This window comes from Brachycentrus maculatus, unplaced genomic scaffold (genome assembly GCF_059751285.1).
Source record: "Brachycentrus maculatus isolate JH-2025_06_01 unplaced genomic scaffold, ASM5975128v1 h1tg000229l, whole genome shotgun sequence".
In the NCBI taxonomy this organism is placed as follows: Eukaryota; Metazoa; Arthropoda; class Insecta; order Trichoptera; family Brachycentridae; genus Brachycentrus; species Brachycentrus maculatus.
This window is the reverse complement of record NW_028280980.1, coordinates 564,254-580,702: the sequence shown is the minus strand read 5'-3', so window position 1 is coordinate 580,702 and position 16,449 is coordinate 564,254. Positions and strand designations below refer to the sequence as shown.

Sequence of the window (16,449 nt, the reverse complement as noted above, 5' to 3'; positions counted from 1 at the left end):
TAAGTATTAATGAAAAAAAATCCTCCCGGAATCGAACATAGAACATGCTAACCACTAGTCTACGGAACCGTAAGGAATATAAATGCAGCCAAATGAAAAATAAATGAACGCTAAGTGTATGAAAATAATCGGTTTTCTAATACTCCCCTAACAGCTGATGTGTTGCTGCCAAAACTAAGGTACATAATAGTTTTTATTTGTATAGAAGGCGTTGCATACCGACTGAGCTCAGTTTGAAAGGCGCGATTTGTATAATGTTCGTGTCAAAATTCATGGGAAGTAGTTAATTTAAATAACGTAATGGCCTTTGCATTGAAAGATTCGCATCTTAGAAGTGAAACCCCTATTGGCATTGGACAAAAATGTTTTGTAATAGCTGAAATCGGGCAAAACCACCAAGGAAATATCGACATTGCCAAGAATTTAATAAAAGAAGCTAAGGTATTTTTGTTCATTGTAAACAGGGCTGACCCTAAACATTGTGGCGCCCAATGGTGCCCTCGGGCAGATAAGAAACATCCCCTTATCAAAATACTTTATTAATTACAATTAATTTATGAGGCAGAAAAAACTTAAGGATTAATCAAATGATGCCCCAACAAAAACTTACACCAGTATTTTCAAAAAGAAACATCTCACCTTCGGCACAAATAAAGCAAACAGCTGGCACAACGTAAACAGTATTTGTTTGAGTACATCAATAACAGTTACCAGAAAGGTTTTTAGATATTCAGGTTGATTTATTTCGAGCCTTTTGAACAATCAGTTTAGTATACTGGTGGGTAAAAAAAGCAGGATTATTCTTCAACCAAAAAAAAAAATCTAGTGAAAATGGTCAAGTATTGTAGGTACATTTTCCAAGGGGTTTGAAGAGGTGAGCAAATGTAAATAACACAAATAATCATAATAAAGATAAGTTTAGGTCTTATTATTAATTTTTATATTGGCTTACATACTAAATCATAATTTTAAAAACTGTTTTTTGCTTAACTTTTCTACCCTTTGAAAGTGTCACACTAAATCTTTCCCTTGATAATTTTCTGCTTACAATGGAGGACTTATATAAAATAGGGTAAAAACTGTTATTTATAGTATTATACGTTGCTATTTTATTCGGTACTTAATCTAATAATTTTTCAGATCGCTGGGGCAGATTGTGTGAAATTCCAAAAAACTTGTATCCAAGAAAAATTTAATGAATCGGCTCTCAAGCGAATTTATGACGGCCCTAACTCCTGGGGCAATTCATATGGAGAGCATAAACGCTATCTGGAATTTAGTAATGAACAGTTTAAAGAATTGCAAAGCTATGCAACAGAAATTGGAATCTATTTTTCATCATCAGCAATGGATATGGTTTGCATTTTTCAAAATGTAACATTAACTCTTTTAGACATTAACTGAACAGATAATTTCAATAATTTATATTCATAAAACTTCTTGAGGCATTGAAATGTGGAAATTAAAAAGAATGCTTTGAGTTTCATGGATTCAATGATTTTGACCCCTGGGAATCAAACCCAGGACTTCTAGTACGGTAGCCAAACAAATTAACTACTAAACTGCAGTGGCGGATTCGTGACATCCAAACACCATAGTTGTAGTAAATACAGCTATTTTAAAAACATCAATCCTATAGTTAACAAAGTTAACAATTTTGCATGATATTCTGGGTTCCACATAAAAATTGTACATATTCTCTGTAATATTATTTCATAAGAATAAAAATGTAAGAAAAAAATCTACAAAAACATTTTTTTTTCAAATTAGCTTTATTTTTATTAACTTCTTCTATTTGTGCCCTGTCGAGTCCTCCAAATCTTGGCTATCACGCAAGCAAAAGGTTCGCGGTCCTGCGCCATCCGGAACAACTCTTCCACTCCTCTTTTATTAACTATTATTATCATTGTAAATTTATTTAATTTTCCTTTATTTAGATTTCCATCGACTTCTTGGTTGATATTGGAGTTCCCTTCATAAAAATTGGCTCCGGAGATTCAAACAATCTGCCCATGATTGAATACGCAGCTTCAAAACACATTCCGTTAATTATATCTACTGGTATGATTGACAAAACTGATGTTGTGAAAATTTACAATACGGTCAAGAAATATCATTCAAATTTATGTCTAATGCACTGTGTCTCTGCATACCCGACACCCTACGAAGACTGCAATCTGAACGTTATCAAGGATTACCAAACGTCATTCCCCGACATTGCAGTTGGATACTCTGGTCATGAATTAGGATTATCTGTTACCGTGGCAGCTGTGGCTTTGGGAGCAAAGGTAAATTTGATGTTAAAAATCAAGCGAAGGATTATATTAAATCGTTATCATGATACGGACATATTAAGCCTTCTTAGTAAACCATCATAAACACAATTTTTTTTTTTAAAATGATGAACACCTTTGAAGTAGCATATAATTGAATTTTCAAAATATTTTCTCATGCATGCTAAAAAAATTAACATTTCATTATATTTTGCAAAACAACAAAGAAAACATTAAGGGCGATTGTCCACTACCCGGAATTTGACCGTCCGGCAGTCCGGTTTTGAAAAATGAAAGCGACTACGACAGTTTAGCGTGATCGAATATACGCGCAACGTGTTCACGAACCGATCAAGAGCTCCAATCCGAAGAAAGATGGACAAAAGCACAAGCCAATCCAAGCCAATCGTCGTTTTAAAACGCTAACTGACGTGCCAGACGGTAACATTCCGTGTAGTGGACAAACGCCCTAAAAATGTACAAATTATTACTGAAAGCCGTACTACGTCACATGTCCTATTTTCGTCATGTGGATATATCTACTTACAAGACACCACAGCTCATCTGCGGATCATGTAAACTAGTCTTCCAAGACAGGGTTCCCTTTTGACTGACTTGTGTGTTATTTTTTGTCCTTTCATATTTCAATTTTGAAAAATCACAGCGGCATTACTAACTCTCACAACTTGTGTTGACTCTCTGTGGGTATCTCCTGATTTATTGGTGTTAAATTCACAACAATTTAACAGATCTGCCGGGAATAGATATTTATATATTTAATAACAATCTTGATTATTTACTATTGTATTTAATATTGATTACTTCTGTGTCCATTTTTGATTATTATAATAATTTAATGTTTATTTTTAGGTCATTGAGAGACATTTCACTTTAGACAAGTCTCAAAAAGGTTCTGACCATAGTTCGTCGCTTACACCAAGCGAACTGACTGAACTAATCAGGCAAATACGAATAATAGAAATGGCTTTGGGAAATCTTGTGAAAATTATTGCACCGTCTGGTAATTATACATTTTTTCTCATCCTTTTATATTCAACATTCCGCTCAGCATTTCAAAGCTGGAAACAAAAACATTTGAAAATCTACATGGTTTCTTTAACCAGTGATTTTTTTCTCTCAATAAATTTGATTTCTTCTCAATAAAATGTTGAAAATTCAATTATAGTTAATACCATGAATCTGTAAAATGATCCAGAGATCAGGCAACCAAAAGTGATTGACTAAATGTCACGAAAAGAAAGAGCCAGATTTTAGTAAGACAAACACGATAACGAACCGTGAATTACTCAATTTTGTACACAATTTTAAACAAGATCTGCTCAAACGACACTTAATGCCACTTATGGTCAAATTGTTTTGTATGTTATATTATTTTTAAATATTTCAATTTGTTATTTTCACTCATTAAATATTTTATAGAAGGATGACCCATCGGCAGGGATTAGTCGCAATATATTCAAACATTTGGAACGGAACCCCTTTCAATGCCGAGGGATTACTTTATTGCAATAAGGGTACAACTTTTTTCTTTCTCGTTTTAGAAAAAAACTGCATGGACAAATTACAAAAAAGTCTCACAACTGCTCGTACCCTGAAGAAAGGCCACACAATCAAAGAAGGAGATATCAAAATTAAAGTCGCCGAACCTAAAGGAATGAATGCAAAATATTACAAAGACATTTTAGGTAGAATATTGAAGAAGGAGAAATTATCGGACGAATCAATTTTTGAAACAGATTTTATTTTATGATAAATTAATTTTAATTTACAATTTATACATCAGTCACAAATGACTGCCAATCGAAGCTTGTGTTGCCCTTGTGATTTTTAAAACAAATTAACAAATTCAGTATTTACAGACATATCGAGACATTTTGGGCAAATTGTGGAATGTCTAAAAGGCATGCTCAAAATATTTATATAATGTGAAGAAGCAACATCTTACAATATAAACATAATTTTTAAAGAAGGGGTATATTTGTAAATAAACAAGTTTTTATCCTTAGTAAAGTAGAGCTAAATAATATTTAGCTATAAAAAAATATACACCACAGAGCAACAACAGCTCATCTCAGCGAACATTTGCAATATTTGTATTTCATTTATATGTATATAAATATAATTCTCAAAATAAGAAAATTAACATTGTGTTATATTGTTTGACCATTTAAAAGCATTCAACAAGTAAACAATAAGGTGCGGATTCATTCATCTCGATTCGTTTTAATCCAAATGATATATTTCACATGTCCTGCAATTCCACCGCATTTAACGGGAAAAAGTGCTATTTTCAATAAACTAAAAATAATTCATCTGTATAGTTCAAATTGTCTCCATCATATAAACTTATGTACACTATGCACTATGTAAAAAAGTTAGCCTAATTGGATTTCTTTTAATTTTTCTCCCTTGGGTTTTCGACCCCTTTTTTTCCCTGTCTGTCCGCCGGCCATCGCGCTCACCATGGCCGTTCTCTTAGCTATACAAGATGTGCAGTACCAGTCCTCCGAGTCATCGGGGGCCGTGTGGATGCCCACACATATCCAGTGGTACCAACCGTCGCACCCCCCGTCGCATCCTATCATGGGAGATCCGTTGTCCGGCATCCCGCAAGCGGGACATATCCACACTTTGTTTCCTTGAGGGTCCATGTAGAACGGCATGCCCAAGGGAACGTTGGGAAATTTGTCAGGAATCGGCACCTCTTTATGCGGTAACAATTCCTCTTGTTCCAGATCTATTATAGACTCATCCGTGTCCGTTCTTTTGGGTATGGGTTTGAAATAAATCCTTTTATATTTGGAGAATGTTGACGGAGGCCGGTTTTTCCTCGTCGGTGATGAATTGCTTGGCTGCGGTGGAGGTGATAAGGATTGGTTGAGATCAGCGTTGGGTTCTAGTTTGACCGCCGAAGTCCCGTGTTTGTGCGGTTTGGATTTGGGTGGCCTCGTTACCAGAGCCGATATCCGCGCCAGCTCCGGAGATTGACTTCTGTCGGCTGATAATCGATCGTCGTTCAAGGGTGGCGATTCGAGAGGGGATGAAATTTCGTCCTTCCTCACCACCGGCTTTATATTAAGTTTGCGGGTAGTGTCCGGAGAAGGCGGGAGAAGCGGAGAAGCCGGACCCAGCTTTAGAGTAAGTTTCGGTACTAAACCTTCCGCTATACTGGCTATTTTTTCCTTTTCACTCTTTTCTTTTTCTTTGCGTTTTTCTTTCTTTTCTTTTTTGGACTTCTCTTTTAAGTCGTGTTTTTCTTCTTTTTCTTTTTTCTTCTCGATTTTTATTTTTAATTTATCTTTCTTATCCTTTTTCTTTTTAATTTTAAGCTCTTTATATTTCTTTTCTTTTCTGTGAAGTTTATCCTTTTTCCGCTCGACCTTATCCTTCTCCTTTTCCTTAATGGGTAAACAGGGCGGCTCCTCGCAAGGAACTACATCGGGCTTGGGAGGCTCTATCACTTTCTGCTTTTCCGGAGGGTTCAGTTTAATTGTAATATCCGGTTTCACAGGGGGCATCTTGATAATAGGATTAGGTTTGGGCGGACTTTGCTTTATGGGGCTAGGTAACGCGGTATTTATACTATTTATAATCATACTACTGGGAGAAGATCTATTCCTTTCTTGTTTCTGTTTTACTAAAGGCGGGGAAATGTAGGACTGTTTACCTTTCTTTAACGATTGGTTATCTTCCTCTATGGGGATGACTTCTAAACTCGGTCTCCGCATAAAAGGAGGCAAACTAGGATGTTGAGGCATCTGCGGCGGCTTTCCAAAACTATGACTAAGGTGCGGTATCAAAGGATTAAGGGTCCGAGGAATGAGTCCCGGCACGCTCTGGAGGAAGTCGGGCCGGAAATGTCCCGATCCTCCGGCGCCTAACGAATACGGATTCGGCAACATACTGGGCGCATTAGACGGCATGAGCTCTCGGATGGCTTCGGAAATGCCCGTGAACCCGCCGCCGGGAATGAGCCCTGGTCTGGACATGATCCCAGACCCTGAGATAAGGCCTCGCTCCGGATATAACGCCGACAGTAAGTAGTCGGGATGCAGAATTGATCCCATTTTTTTACCTAAACACATTTGTTGCTTCTTCAGCATTTTTGTATATTCTTTCAACGCCTTGTCAGACTTGGGCTTCCTTTCTCTTCTTTTTCTTTCCTTCTTTTCTTTAACTATCGGACTAGAAGGTAAATTATGCAACGCGTTTAGTTTTGGTTTAGACAAATCCTTGGGCAAGTCGTAGTTTATTTCTTGTTTTACACGTTTTCTATTATCACTCGAGTCTTCGTCTATATTTATAACCTCACTGACTGCGACGGGCTTCTTCGACGAAAGGTCCACAGCCGAATTGGAAACCACAGGGTCTATAGTTTCTTTCACGCGAACCGTTTTCTGGATCGACGTTTGGGGTTCGTCTATAACTAGCGTAGGAGAACTACAACGAGACGTGGACTTTTCGAGTTTCACCGCCCCGTTGTCGTGGATGAACCGGTCGTGCGCATCACTCATCCTGTCCTCTTTGCTCTTTGTGGATATTTTCTTAAATATGTTCAACTTTGATCTGTCAGGTTGCGACGTTAACTTTTCGTTTTCTATCCTTTCTTCTTTGATGACGACGTCACGCGGCAGAGGAAACGGTTCGCGAGGCGGAGGATGAGACTTCTGTATTTGTACGAGGGGAGGAGGTTGCAGCGCGGGATCGAACGGCACCGCCGGAACTTTTGGCGGCCTTTCTATCACTTCCTGCTTTATAGGTTTCACGGAGTTCTCCAGCAGCGGGGGTATCTGTTTCAAAGGCGGCATTTCGCCCGGGTGATGTTTTACCGCACCCGAAGGTCTTACTTTTCCTCTGGCCAGGTGCATAGCGAGCTTGTTATTTCTATTTTCCGCATTTTTCTGTCTTCCCGCCGAAAGGTTCTTATGCGACTTATCCTTCTTTTTAATTTTTTCAATTTTCCCGTTGGGAGCTTTGTTCTTTTTAGATTTCTTATCGGGGCGATGAAGGTGAGGCGGCAACTGCGGGTTCGGGACGGAGGGGTTGTGGTGGATGGTGCTCTTGGGCTTGTCGTGCGAGGGATGTGCGTCGTGCGGCACGGCTGGCGTGCGCGCTTCGGGCAGCTTGCCCTCGCGCGCGGGCGAAAGGAAGCCAGACATGGTCATCATGACGCTGCTGATTTCGCGCGTGTGGCAGTCCTCGTCCTCCAGTTTAAGACGCGGGCGCTTGAGGCCGGGTGGCGTGGCCACGGGGTCCACGGGTCGCTTGAACACGTCCCTGCGCGCATCGGACGCCTCCGTGGCAGCCGCATCGGGGCTCCGCGCCGTGGCGGAGTGCTCCAGCCCATTTTGCGTGATCTCCACCGTGCCGGCCACGGGCGGCGTGGCTTCCTTCTCTCTCTCGGGGTGCATGGCCGGCAGGTACTCGTGCACGTGCACGGGCCGCGTCAGCACCTCCTGACTGCCCGGCTTTAAGAAGTTGAGGTGGTTCTCCTTGGGGAGGGGAAACTGCGGGACGGTCAACTGGCACGGAACGGGAGGCACGCATCTCGTGTATTCTCTCAATTCCTGCAGCGGAATATGAATGTCTCTAAACACTAGTCCCAGGTCGTGCAAATTGGCCTCCGTGCGGTTGAACTGCTCGGCATACCGATGAGTCTGGGTGCAGAGGGTCAGTATGTACTTCTCCAAGATGTCAACCAGAATGTCCAGAGGAGTGGAGTTGATGCCTTGCCACCCTATGATCTGGCAGACTTGCGCGACGACCCGCCGCAATACCTCTCTGGGGTAATCGTTCGACATGCTGACATTTAGTTGTCCTTCCGCGACTGGACTGCTGCTGCAAATAACAAAATAATTTTACAACACTGCGAAAGATGGAAGCGCCGTATTTTTTATAGCCAGGTATCTTATAAATCGCGACGCTCTTTCCACTTTTACGATCGTACAGTAGGCAAATAAATGAAATAATACCTATTTTGGCTTAAAAATACACTTGCTTAAACGGTCGTCGATAAGACGAGCGGGCCGTCAACGCTACGTCCACATTTCCACTTTTTTATGTTGTAGTACTTGCGAAGCCATCGAATAATTTTATTTACAATATATAATAGACGAAATAACTTTATGTTTACGTAAAAATATTAGGGCGATCCAACGGGAACCGTTCTCAAACCGCCATGATTGCATTGTGGATTGTCAACGACATAGTGCTGCCATTATAATAACTATGGCAACTATTATTTTTTTCGATAACTAATTAGCAATGAAATGCAAAAACGAAATAAGACGTAACTCTATTAAAAAAATAGTTTAAGATTTTTTCATTGCTCAGAAAAATATGAATATGCTCGAAACTGTACAAAACAAATTATTTGTCATTGTTGCCAGATGTTCGGCAGGCATTGGTACTTTCTTATCCGTTTGAAGGCTGACGCATAGATTTATACATATCTGATTTCCGAATACACAAAAACTCACATAAAAACAAATCCTGCGCAGATTCATTTTTACCGAATTCGAGATATTTCGGCTAGCATTTTCGGATTTCCGAATGCATAAATCCTTACATACAAGCGCACAGTCGTTTGTTTTAAAAAAGTAAAATATTTCGAAGCGAATGTTTTTGCATGGGCTTCGTGCATTTGAAAATCCGAAAGAGGAAAACGTTCGTATGCAAGCAGCCTTATGTTGAATGCTGACAAAAATTGAAATTGACGTCCGCGGAGAATTCCTAATGGAAATGGCGTAAAGCTGGTATATACAAAGTCTGGCGTGAAGGTTGAAGACTGAAAACAAAGTCAATAAACGGAAATAAAATAACTTATTTACATCCAGTGAACTAATTATAAAGAGACAAAATAAACTACATTTGTTTAGTGAGTATTTTTACAGTATATACGTAAAGGTTTATCATACACTTGACAGTTTCCATAAATGATGCACATACATAGTTTATTATAAATAGTTTATTTATTTATTTGTTATTATACTATCATTATGTTTATTGTTCAAATTGATCACTACCGTTCCCCTCCGATTTGTTGTACAAAATGCCAAAATATTTCAATTCCCGCAATTCGGCGTTTTGAGAGATATCTTGTCAAAAAATAAATCTCATCCGCTTTATCAAAGTTGAATCTGAAATAAATACGTGTAAAATAAGCACTTATTGCCGAATAAAAATTAAAACTTATCAGGAAAGTCAATAATGTATTATTTAGTCACTACAAAACGTTAAATTAAACAAATGCCGAGAACTTAGAATTACCAGTGTAGTTAATAAGACTGATAAACGAAACAGAAAACGTTTTTTCTCACCCTTCACGCATTTTTTCTATGAAAGGTTGATCATCATTTTAAGTGTTATTTATAAAATGTGTACAGTAGCTGTCTATTTTTTTTTAAATGATTTAACTTCTAACTGCTCTTCTTATTACATGAGTAAGCTCTTTATTGCAGGTAAGTTCCGCTATCACAGCATAATTCCCCAAATCGTTAGGATAACAAAATGTTAGATTTGGCGAAATATAGGCAGACATGCAATTAGAAGTTATGTGAATTTTAAACTCGGTTTTAGTTATTGTTATGCTAAAACATGTCGTCCAATACAAAATATCAACATTCTTAGGCCACTAAGAGCCCAAAGAGCTAGAAAAGTTGAGTTACACCAAGTTTTTATTTTGCCCAATTACCATCTAGAATTTTGTCACACAGAATTTTTTTTTTGCTCTCAAATTTGTCAAAGTGGACTTAATGGGGTTTGATACTAACCATAGCAAACCTCATACAGAATATCTGAAAACAACATTTCAGAAATGAAGTGTTTCCAAAAATATTTACTATTTTTGTAAAATCCTATTTATTGCGTTAGGTTAACAAGTTAGTAGAATTGCTCAAAATTATTTCCCTGGATAAAAAAAAAAACAAGTATTTGTGTTATTCATCATTTGGCCATATCGTATTGGATTGCACGTCATAAGCAATTTTCTTTCATATAGTTTTATAAATAAGTATTGTAAAATGTGCCCTCGTCATGGGAAAACTCAGTGTAGCCGCATTATTGTAATTTTGTGTATGATGAAATATAAATAAATATACACAAATATTCCAATTTCATACTATAATATTTTTGTAAGTCTAAGACCGTTATTAAAAATCTAAATTAAGTCATGTTAGAGTAGGCACGAACCCAGAAACTCTGACCGAGTGGCAACACTAATCATAGGACAACTGCCCTGTTAACTCTATTTTTTCTCGACACTTTCTTATTTAATTACGCTCCTCTGTTTTTATGTTTTAGATCAAAATTAACCCGGCTTCCAGATGAAGATGGACAATAATATTGATGCCAATGGTGGCGAGTCTCCGCCTCCTCACAATGGGACGGAAAACACGGCGAGGCAGAGTGTGGCCGATGCATTAAGCGATATACTCGACCAATTCACCAGTCGTCTCTCTAACGGGGCATCGAATGGACACTCGGAAAGTGAGCCACGAGTACCAGCGCCCGCGAGTTCCTCTCACCTAGCAGATATACTGCAGCAAGTCACCAGATCTATCGATGGCTCCGTGGAAGGCATCGACATAGCGTCCCCTCTCGGGCAAAGCCTTCAGAGAAAGTTCACAGAACTCGAAGAGATATCCCAGCGTTTAAAAAGTAGACTCAATCAAGTCGTCTGCGATACTGACATTTTGTTGAGCCCAGACAGTGAGCTAGATCAAAACATGACAGACTTAGACCTTGAAAGAGATTTGAACACTGATTCCCAAGCTGAGGACTTGACCCCGCAAGAGTTCTTCCAACTGGTGCAGTCGCATATACCCTCCTCTTCACAATGCAGCAGTGACAATTCTGAAAAATCTGATGTCTCTAAATAGTTTATAGGATATTTTAGCTAAAAAGAATCTTAGCTTTGTACTTAAGTCGACATGTCCAATGAATAATGTCAGATATGCAAAAAAAATAATAATGATACTGCTTTATTATCAATAGAACAAAAAAGATAAATAACCAATCTTTTTCCTGATAAAAATTTAAATTTTGCAGATATGACTTTATTCTTTAGATGTGTTCAAGTGGTCAATACTTTATTATTTATACTTTTTAATGAAATATTTAATAAGAATAGTACTTTACACAACTAATTTTGTATGTTAAGTATATAAAATAAATTAATTTAAGTAATTTCTTTTATGAAATGAGATATTTCAAGATCTGTAAATATTAGAGATTTGAATGTACGTAGGAATTAAATTTTTCCATAGTTCGTATCTTTAATAAAAATTATTAAAACATGGAGTTGTTTATTAATAAACACCAGTTAAGAGTTTTTTGACAACCAATATATGAAATTAAAAGAATAACAATAAAAATTGTATGTCATAGGTAAAAATCGTAACATAAAAAATATAATATAAATAGTTTATTCACACTTGTGTAAGTCGATCGATTTTCAACATATTACTACAAAATTATGACTATGATGAAGATAATTTATTTCTCAACTAAAAGACAACACCTGCTGATTTCACTTGATCTTCAATATATTTAATTTTTTCTTCTTCTGTATTTAACAGCAACCATTCTTCACATAGTATCTGGGGAAAAAAAATATTTTCATTAACTGATTCGGCAGTCATTTTGTGGTAAATTCTATCCATTTTTATTTAAAGTTTTACTAAGTAAATACCATTATTTCTTAAAATCTACTGCGACACGTGTTTCGATGCATTCTGCATCATTTTGCATAAGGTGTTTGAAGTAGTAGATTTTAAGAAATAGTGGTATTTACACGTAAAATTTTAATTCAAAAAAAAATTTACAGAAATGGTTTGTGCTTACTCTGGTAATATGATATATAAATAATTTTGTTTTAGCTTTTTTATTATATGCTAACTGTACCTGACCACGTATTTCTGTGGCTCAATCTGGTCAAAAAGAAAGAAAACAATGCAAAAACACGCTTATTCCAATGCAACGTTGTGACGAAATTTCAAAACAATTGGTGAATATAAGATTTTGAACAAACTATATTTAATTTTTTATTTAAATAGATAACTCAATATTTATTTAAATGAAAACGAAATTCTTAGATTATTCAGTGGCTTCTTACTCAAAAATGTACGGCAGAGCTCATATATTCAGTAAAGATGTAAGGGGAAAAACTAAATACGTAATTTAAACCCAGTTTAAAATAAAACAGTTTAAAATTTTATAAAAAAAAAAAAAGTCAGTTATAGCAAATATAAACCTATCAGCGGAAGCTAAACTGGCAGTGCACAACGGAGTCCTGGTTCCAACTCTAATGTATGGAAGTGAAACATGGAGTTGGCAAAAGAAGGATGAAAGTAGACTGAATGCAGTCGAAATGCGATCTCAGAAGAATGTGCGACAAAACGATGTATGATAGATGTGCGAATAGTGAAATAAGGAAGGAATGCAAAGCTGAGATAAGCATTATTGACAAAATTAAGAAAGGTGTGTTGAGATGGTTTGGACATGTAGAACGAATGAGTGAGGAAAGGAAACGGTAAAACAAATTTATGAGGCGAATGTTAGTGGGAAAAGAAGAAGAGGAAGACCGAGAAAAACATGGCACAATCAGGTATGCCAAATACTTGAAAGTGGTCAGGTTAGGAGTCATAACAATCGGCGGGTATGTATGAGGAGATGCATGAACGTGGAAGAGGCGAAGAATGTTTGCAAAGTCAGAGTGGTGTGGCATTCTATTCTCTCTGCCTACCCCTGCGGAGAAGTGGCGTGATGGTTAGTTAGTTAGTTAAAATTTTAGATGCTTGAAACACCACAAGCCATCAGAATCACACAAAATCAGGTGCTTTTGAAGCAGAATAATAATCCAAATTAAAACTTTACAAATAGTACGGCTGTCCAAACTTGAAATACAGTTAGGGACATTTTTTTTGTAGTATGTTTTTTTGCATTTTTGGACTAAGTAGAATCTCCTTAGTCCAAAAAAGCAAAAAAATGTACATACTACAAAATAAATGTTCCTTACTGTGTTTTGAGTTTGGACAGCCGAGTAGCATGTACTCAATATAAATCTGAATTTAATTCATCAAGGTGTTAAATATATTTAATTTTTACATACCAATACAGGAGTGTAACCAATTTTTCTCAATTGCCTTAAATTCATCTTAACAAATCCAACAAGCTCTCTGGTATTTGAAGTAAAACATTTTCGCCCCACAATACTCAGAGCTACCCAATTAGCACTATTATTCGGTGCTCTTAAAAGCCTACCAAACTTGTGTTTGGAAGGATATTCGTTTTGTATGTTGACCGGCACTCCATCAAAGGTATTACAGATGACGATATCTAAAAAATACATGTTCATTTTAATCGCAATTAATAGAGTGTTGAAAGTAAACAGTAACCAACCATATTATTTTTTGACATCTCATCAAAGATTAGGAAGAATATGGAAGTCTGGGCATTTACGGGGCTGACGACCGTCATAGGCTGGTTTAAGTGATCACTTTATACACGTGTAACATTCACCAATTCTACCCATTATTAACAACCACACTACTCAAATTTTTGAAAGTTCTATATATATGAACCAATTTTTGAAATGTTATTCTTGAATCACTAGAACTTCACTAGAGACATCTATTGATGAGATGAAAAGAAGCAGAAACTCTTTTATTAGTATGCGAGGTCTGAATCCTGGTTTATAATCACATACATGAGAAACGCCAGAAAATATCATTTTCATTCTTATTATTTTAGCTTATAATTTGACCAGTTAATTTATTTACAACATTTTGAGTGTGTCCAAATACTTGTTCACAAATCTGGATTATCTCCAATTATAGGAACTATTTTATATTTTATTTAAAAATGAGAAAAAAAATTGTGTGTAAAGTGATCACTTAAACCAGCCTATGACGGTCGTCAGCCCCGTAAATGCCCAGACTTTCATATTATTCTTCATCTTTGATGAGATGTCAAAAAATAATATGAAAAATAACTCCTATAATTGGAGATAATCCAGATTTGTCAACAAGTATTTGGACACACTACTCAAATGTTGTAAGTAACCTACAATTTTGTTTTTATCTACTTTGTGTGAAGATATTGGATGGTTACAGAATTATGTTAGTAAGTATGGACAGTCCCCAAACATGACGGCCATCAAATAAGGAGCTAAAATATCTCATTTTCATTATTACCTCCTCTCTTATAGCCTGGAAGCAAGAATCCAGTATAGACGTATTCTTTGCCTCTTATTTTCTCAAGAAGTAAAATTACATCTAACATAATTTTGTCAGCAATATTCAATTTGTATTTGCTATTGTCTTCAGGAATATACTCTGAAAGTGTAACACATAAACGGTGTCGCCGCTGACGTTCCATCCGGTTCCCGTTGTAATCTGGACAGTCAACTTCTACAGTACACTCCAAAGCAAGAGCTTCAAATCCGACGGTGAAATTATTTTTATAACATTTCATTAAGAATTCATGGTCCAGAGCCTTATGTATTAAATCATAAGGATATTTTTCTAACACTGTTAGAAAAGATAAGCAATCTATAAAGGTACTTTTAAATAAGTCAATAGATTCATTCATTCGGGGTGTTCTTAATTCATTTATAATCAAATCTGTTAACACATCAGTATATTCTTGACTAAAATTAAATGTGGAAAATGTTTGTAAAATCCTATGAAAATCTGTTATGGTGGCAGTAGATAGGTTATCAATGAATTTTTTTGTAATAATGGGGCCGAGTTCAGGTTTATGAATCTGATTCTTTATTCCTGCAGATGCAATGTGAGAAGCCGAATGAATGTTTAATCTTGGAATTTCTTTAATTAAAGTATCTATCAATACATTAACTAATTCTTTATATGGAAAATTCGCAGAACTTTTTATGAGAGGTAATATAAAATTGATGTCTAGATTATCCGCAGTACTTGCTTCTCTAATAAGTTTTTCAATAAAACTATTAATCAATTCCGGGTCTCTTAAGAGTTTTCTGCATTTTGTGAAACCATATGAAATTGTAGAAATTTCCTTTAAACTTAAAAGTTCTATAGAATCTTTCAATCTCACTTGAAGTGCATGAAAATTATCGGGAGGATTTTTACCAACTCCGAGGTAAAAAAGAGTTTCGACCAATTGTTCATCTGTTAAATTTTTTGCTTTTTTGGTCAAAATGTTGGTAGCTTTCCACGTGTAATCTGCATTCATTATAAGATTCAATTTATTCAAGTTCCTTAAGAATAACAGTAATGTGTTGATATCAAAATAAGCGGCCCTGCTTATCAAGACATCGTCCAATGCGCTCCACACTTCAATAAAATTTCTGCTAAATTTGTGGGCTCTTGGCCATCTTCCAAGATACATTAAAACGGTTTCTAACTGACTATCAGTCAGCTCTTTCATGTTATCAGCGAAAACATCAATAAACTCGTCGAATATATTGGATGACAAGTCTATGCTTTCGATTGTGGCATAATTTGTTAGCCATTTAAAAATGTCTAAAATTTTGTCACTAGTTTTGTTGCTCCACTTTGTATCCAATTTCTTAACAAATTCACTTGTAGTATAATCATGATCGGTTAAATGTATGTCTTCTGCACCTGTAGAGCGGAACTTCAGCAAAGTATCCGAGAAATCATTTTGCAAATGTCTTGTAAAATGTACACTTTTGTAGATGACATTACTGAAATGAAAACCCCTGACATACTTTGGAGTTGAACAGGTTTTTGTTATTATTTTTAAATACGCGAATGAATGTTTAAACATCGAGCGTTTTACGAAACAAGATCGTATAAACATTTTCCCTCGGTGGATACAATCGAAACAGCAGCAATACGCACAATACGATATTTTTATCACATGTATATTTATTTGTATAATATACAATAGATATTATAATGGAGATATAACCTATAAACATAAATCAATTATGTTTACAATTTGACTTGACAGTTAGGTATTTGACAGCTAGCATGTGGACTGCGGATATAAAATGAAAAATATACATAAATCTAGGAGGCACTGCAACATACAACAAAAAGTTCCAATGGCAACACAAAATAAATACACCTACGTCGTTTTGTGCCGTAGGCATTGGAATCGTAAGGAGTTGGCTTTGTGATAGTGATTATCGAGGAATAAAATTTCAATT

The 16,449-nt window shown here is 36.3% G+C and overlaps 4 protein-coding genes across 5 annotated transcripts; 2 read left to right on the top strand and 2 right to left on the bottom strand.

Annotated features, from left to right (window-relative positions):
* The first annotated feature begins 230 nt into the window (after window positions 1–230).
* On the top strand, window positions 231–4,044 carry NANS (N-acetylneuraminic acid synthase). The gene is made up of 5 exons (XM_088264503.1): window positions 231–441; window positions 1,141–1,356; window positions 1,938–2,288; window positions 3,144–3,294; window positions 3,836–4,044. Exons 1-5 carry the CDS (start codon window positions 301–303, stop codon window positions 4,042–4,044), a joined length of 1,068 nt encoding a protein of 355 aa, XP_088120629.1. The 5' UTR covers window positions 231–300.
* Taf3 (TBP-associated factor 3) lies at window positions 4,019–8,496 on the bottom strand. The gene is made up of 2 exons (XM_088264502.1): window positions 8,267–8,496; window positions 4,019–8,132 (listed from the first exon to the last, which is right to left on the bottom strand). Exon 2 carries the CDS (start codon window positions 8,093–8,095, stop codon window positions 4,670–4,672), a length of 3,426 nt encoding a protein of 1,141 aa, XP_088120628.1. The 5' UTR covers window positions 8,096–8,132; window positions 8,267–8,496; the 3' UTR covers window positions 4,019–4,669.
* Window positions 8,497–8,975: 479 nt separating this feature from the next.
* LOC148306718 (uncharacterized) lies at window positions 8,976–11,592 on the top strand. The gene is made up of 2 exons (XM_088264501.1): window positions 8,976–9,171; window positions 10,596–11,592. Exon 2 carries the CDS (start codon window positions 10,619–10,621, stop codon window positions 11,171–11,173), a length of 555 nt encoding a protein of 184 aa, XP_088120627.1. The 5' UTR covers window positions 8,976–9,171; window positions 10,596–10,618; the 3' UTR covers window positions 11,174–11,592.
* Window positions 9,209–16,330, bottom strand: LOC148306717 (non-canonical pre-mRNAs endonuclease FASTKD5, mitochondrial-like). Of its 2 annotated transcripts, XM_088264499.1 has the most exons (4): window positions 14,489–16,330; window positions 13,405–13,631; window positions 11,815–11,893; window positions 9,209–9,433 (listed from the first exon to the last, which is right to left on the bottom strand). In XM_088264499.1, the coding sequence occupies exons 1-4, from the start codon at window positions 16,095–16,097 to the stop codon at window positions 9,396–9,398; spliced, it is 1,953 nt and encodes a 650-aa protein (XP_088120625.1). In that variant the 5' UTR covers window positions 16,098–16,330; the 3' UTR covers window positions 9,209–9,395. The 2 variants fall into 2 exon arrangements, with proteins under 2 accessions (XP_088120625.1, XP_088120626.1); XM_088264500.1 differs by lacking the exon at window positions 9,209–9,433 and having other exon boundaries at window positions 11,704–11,893.
* Between the last annotated feature and the right edge of the window lie 119 nt (window positions 16,331–16,449).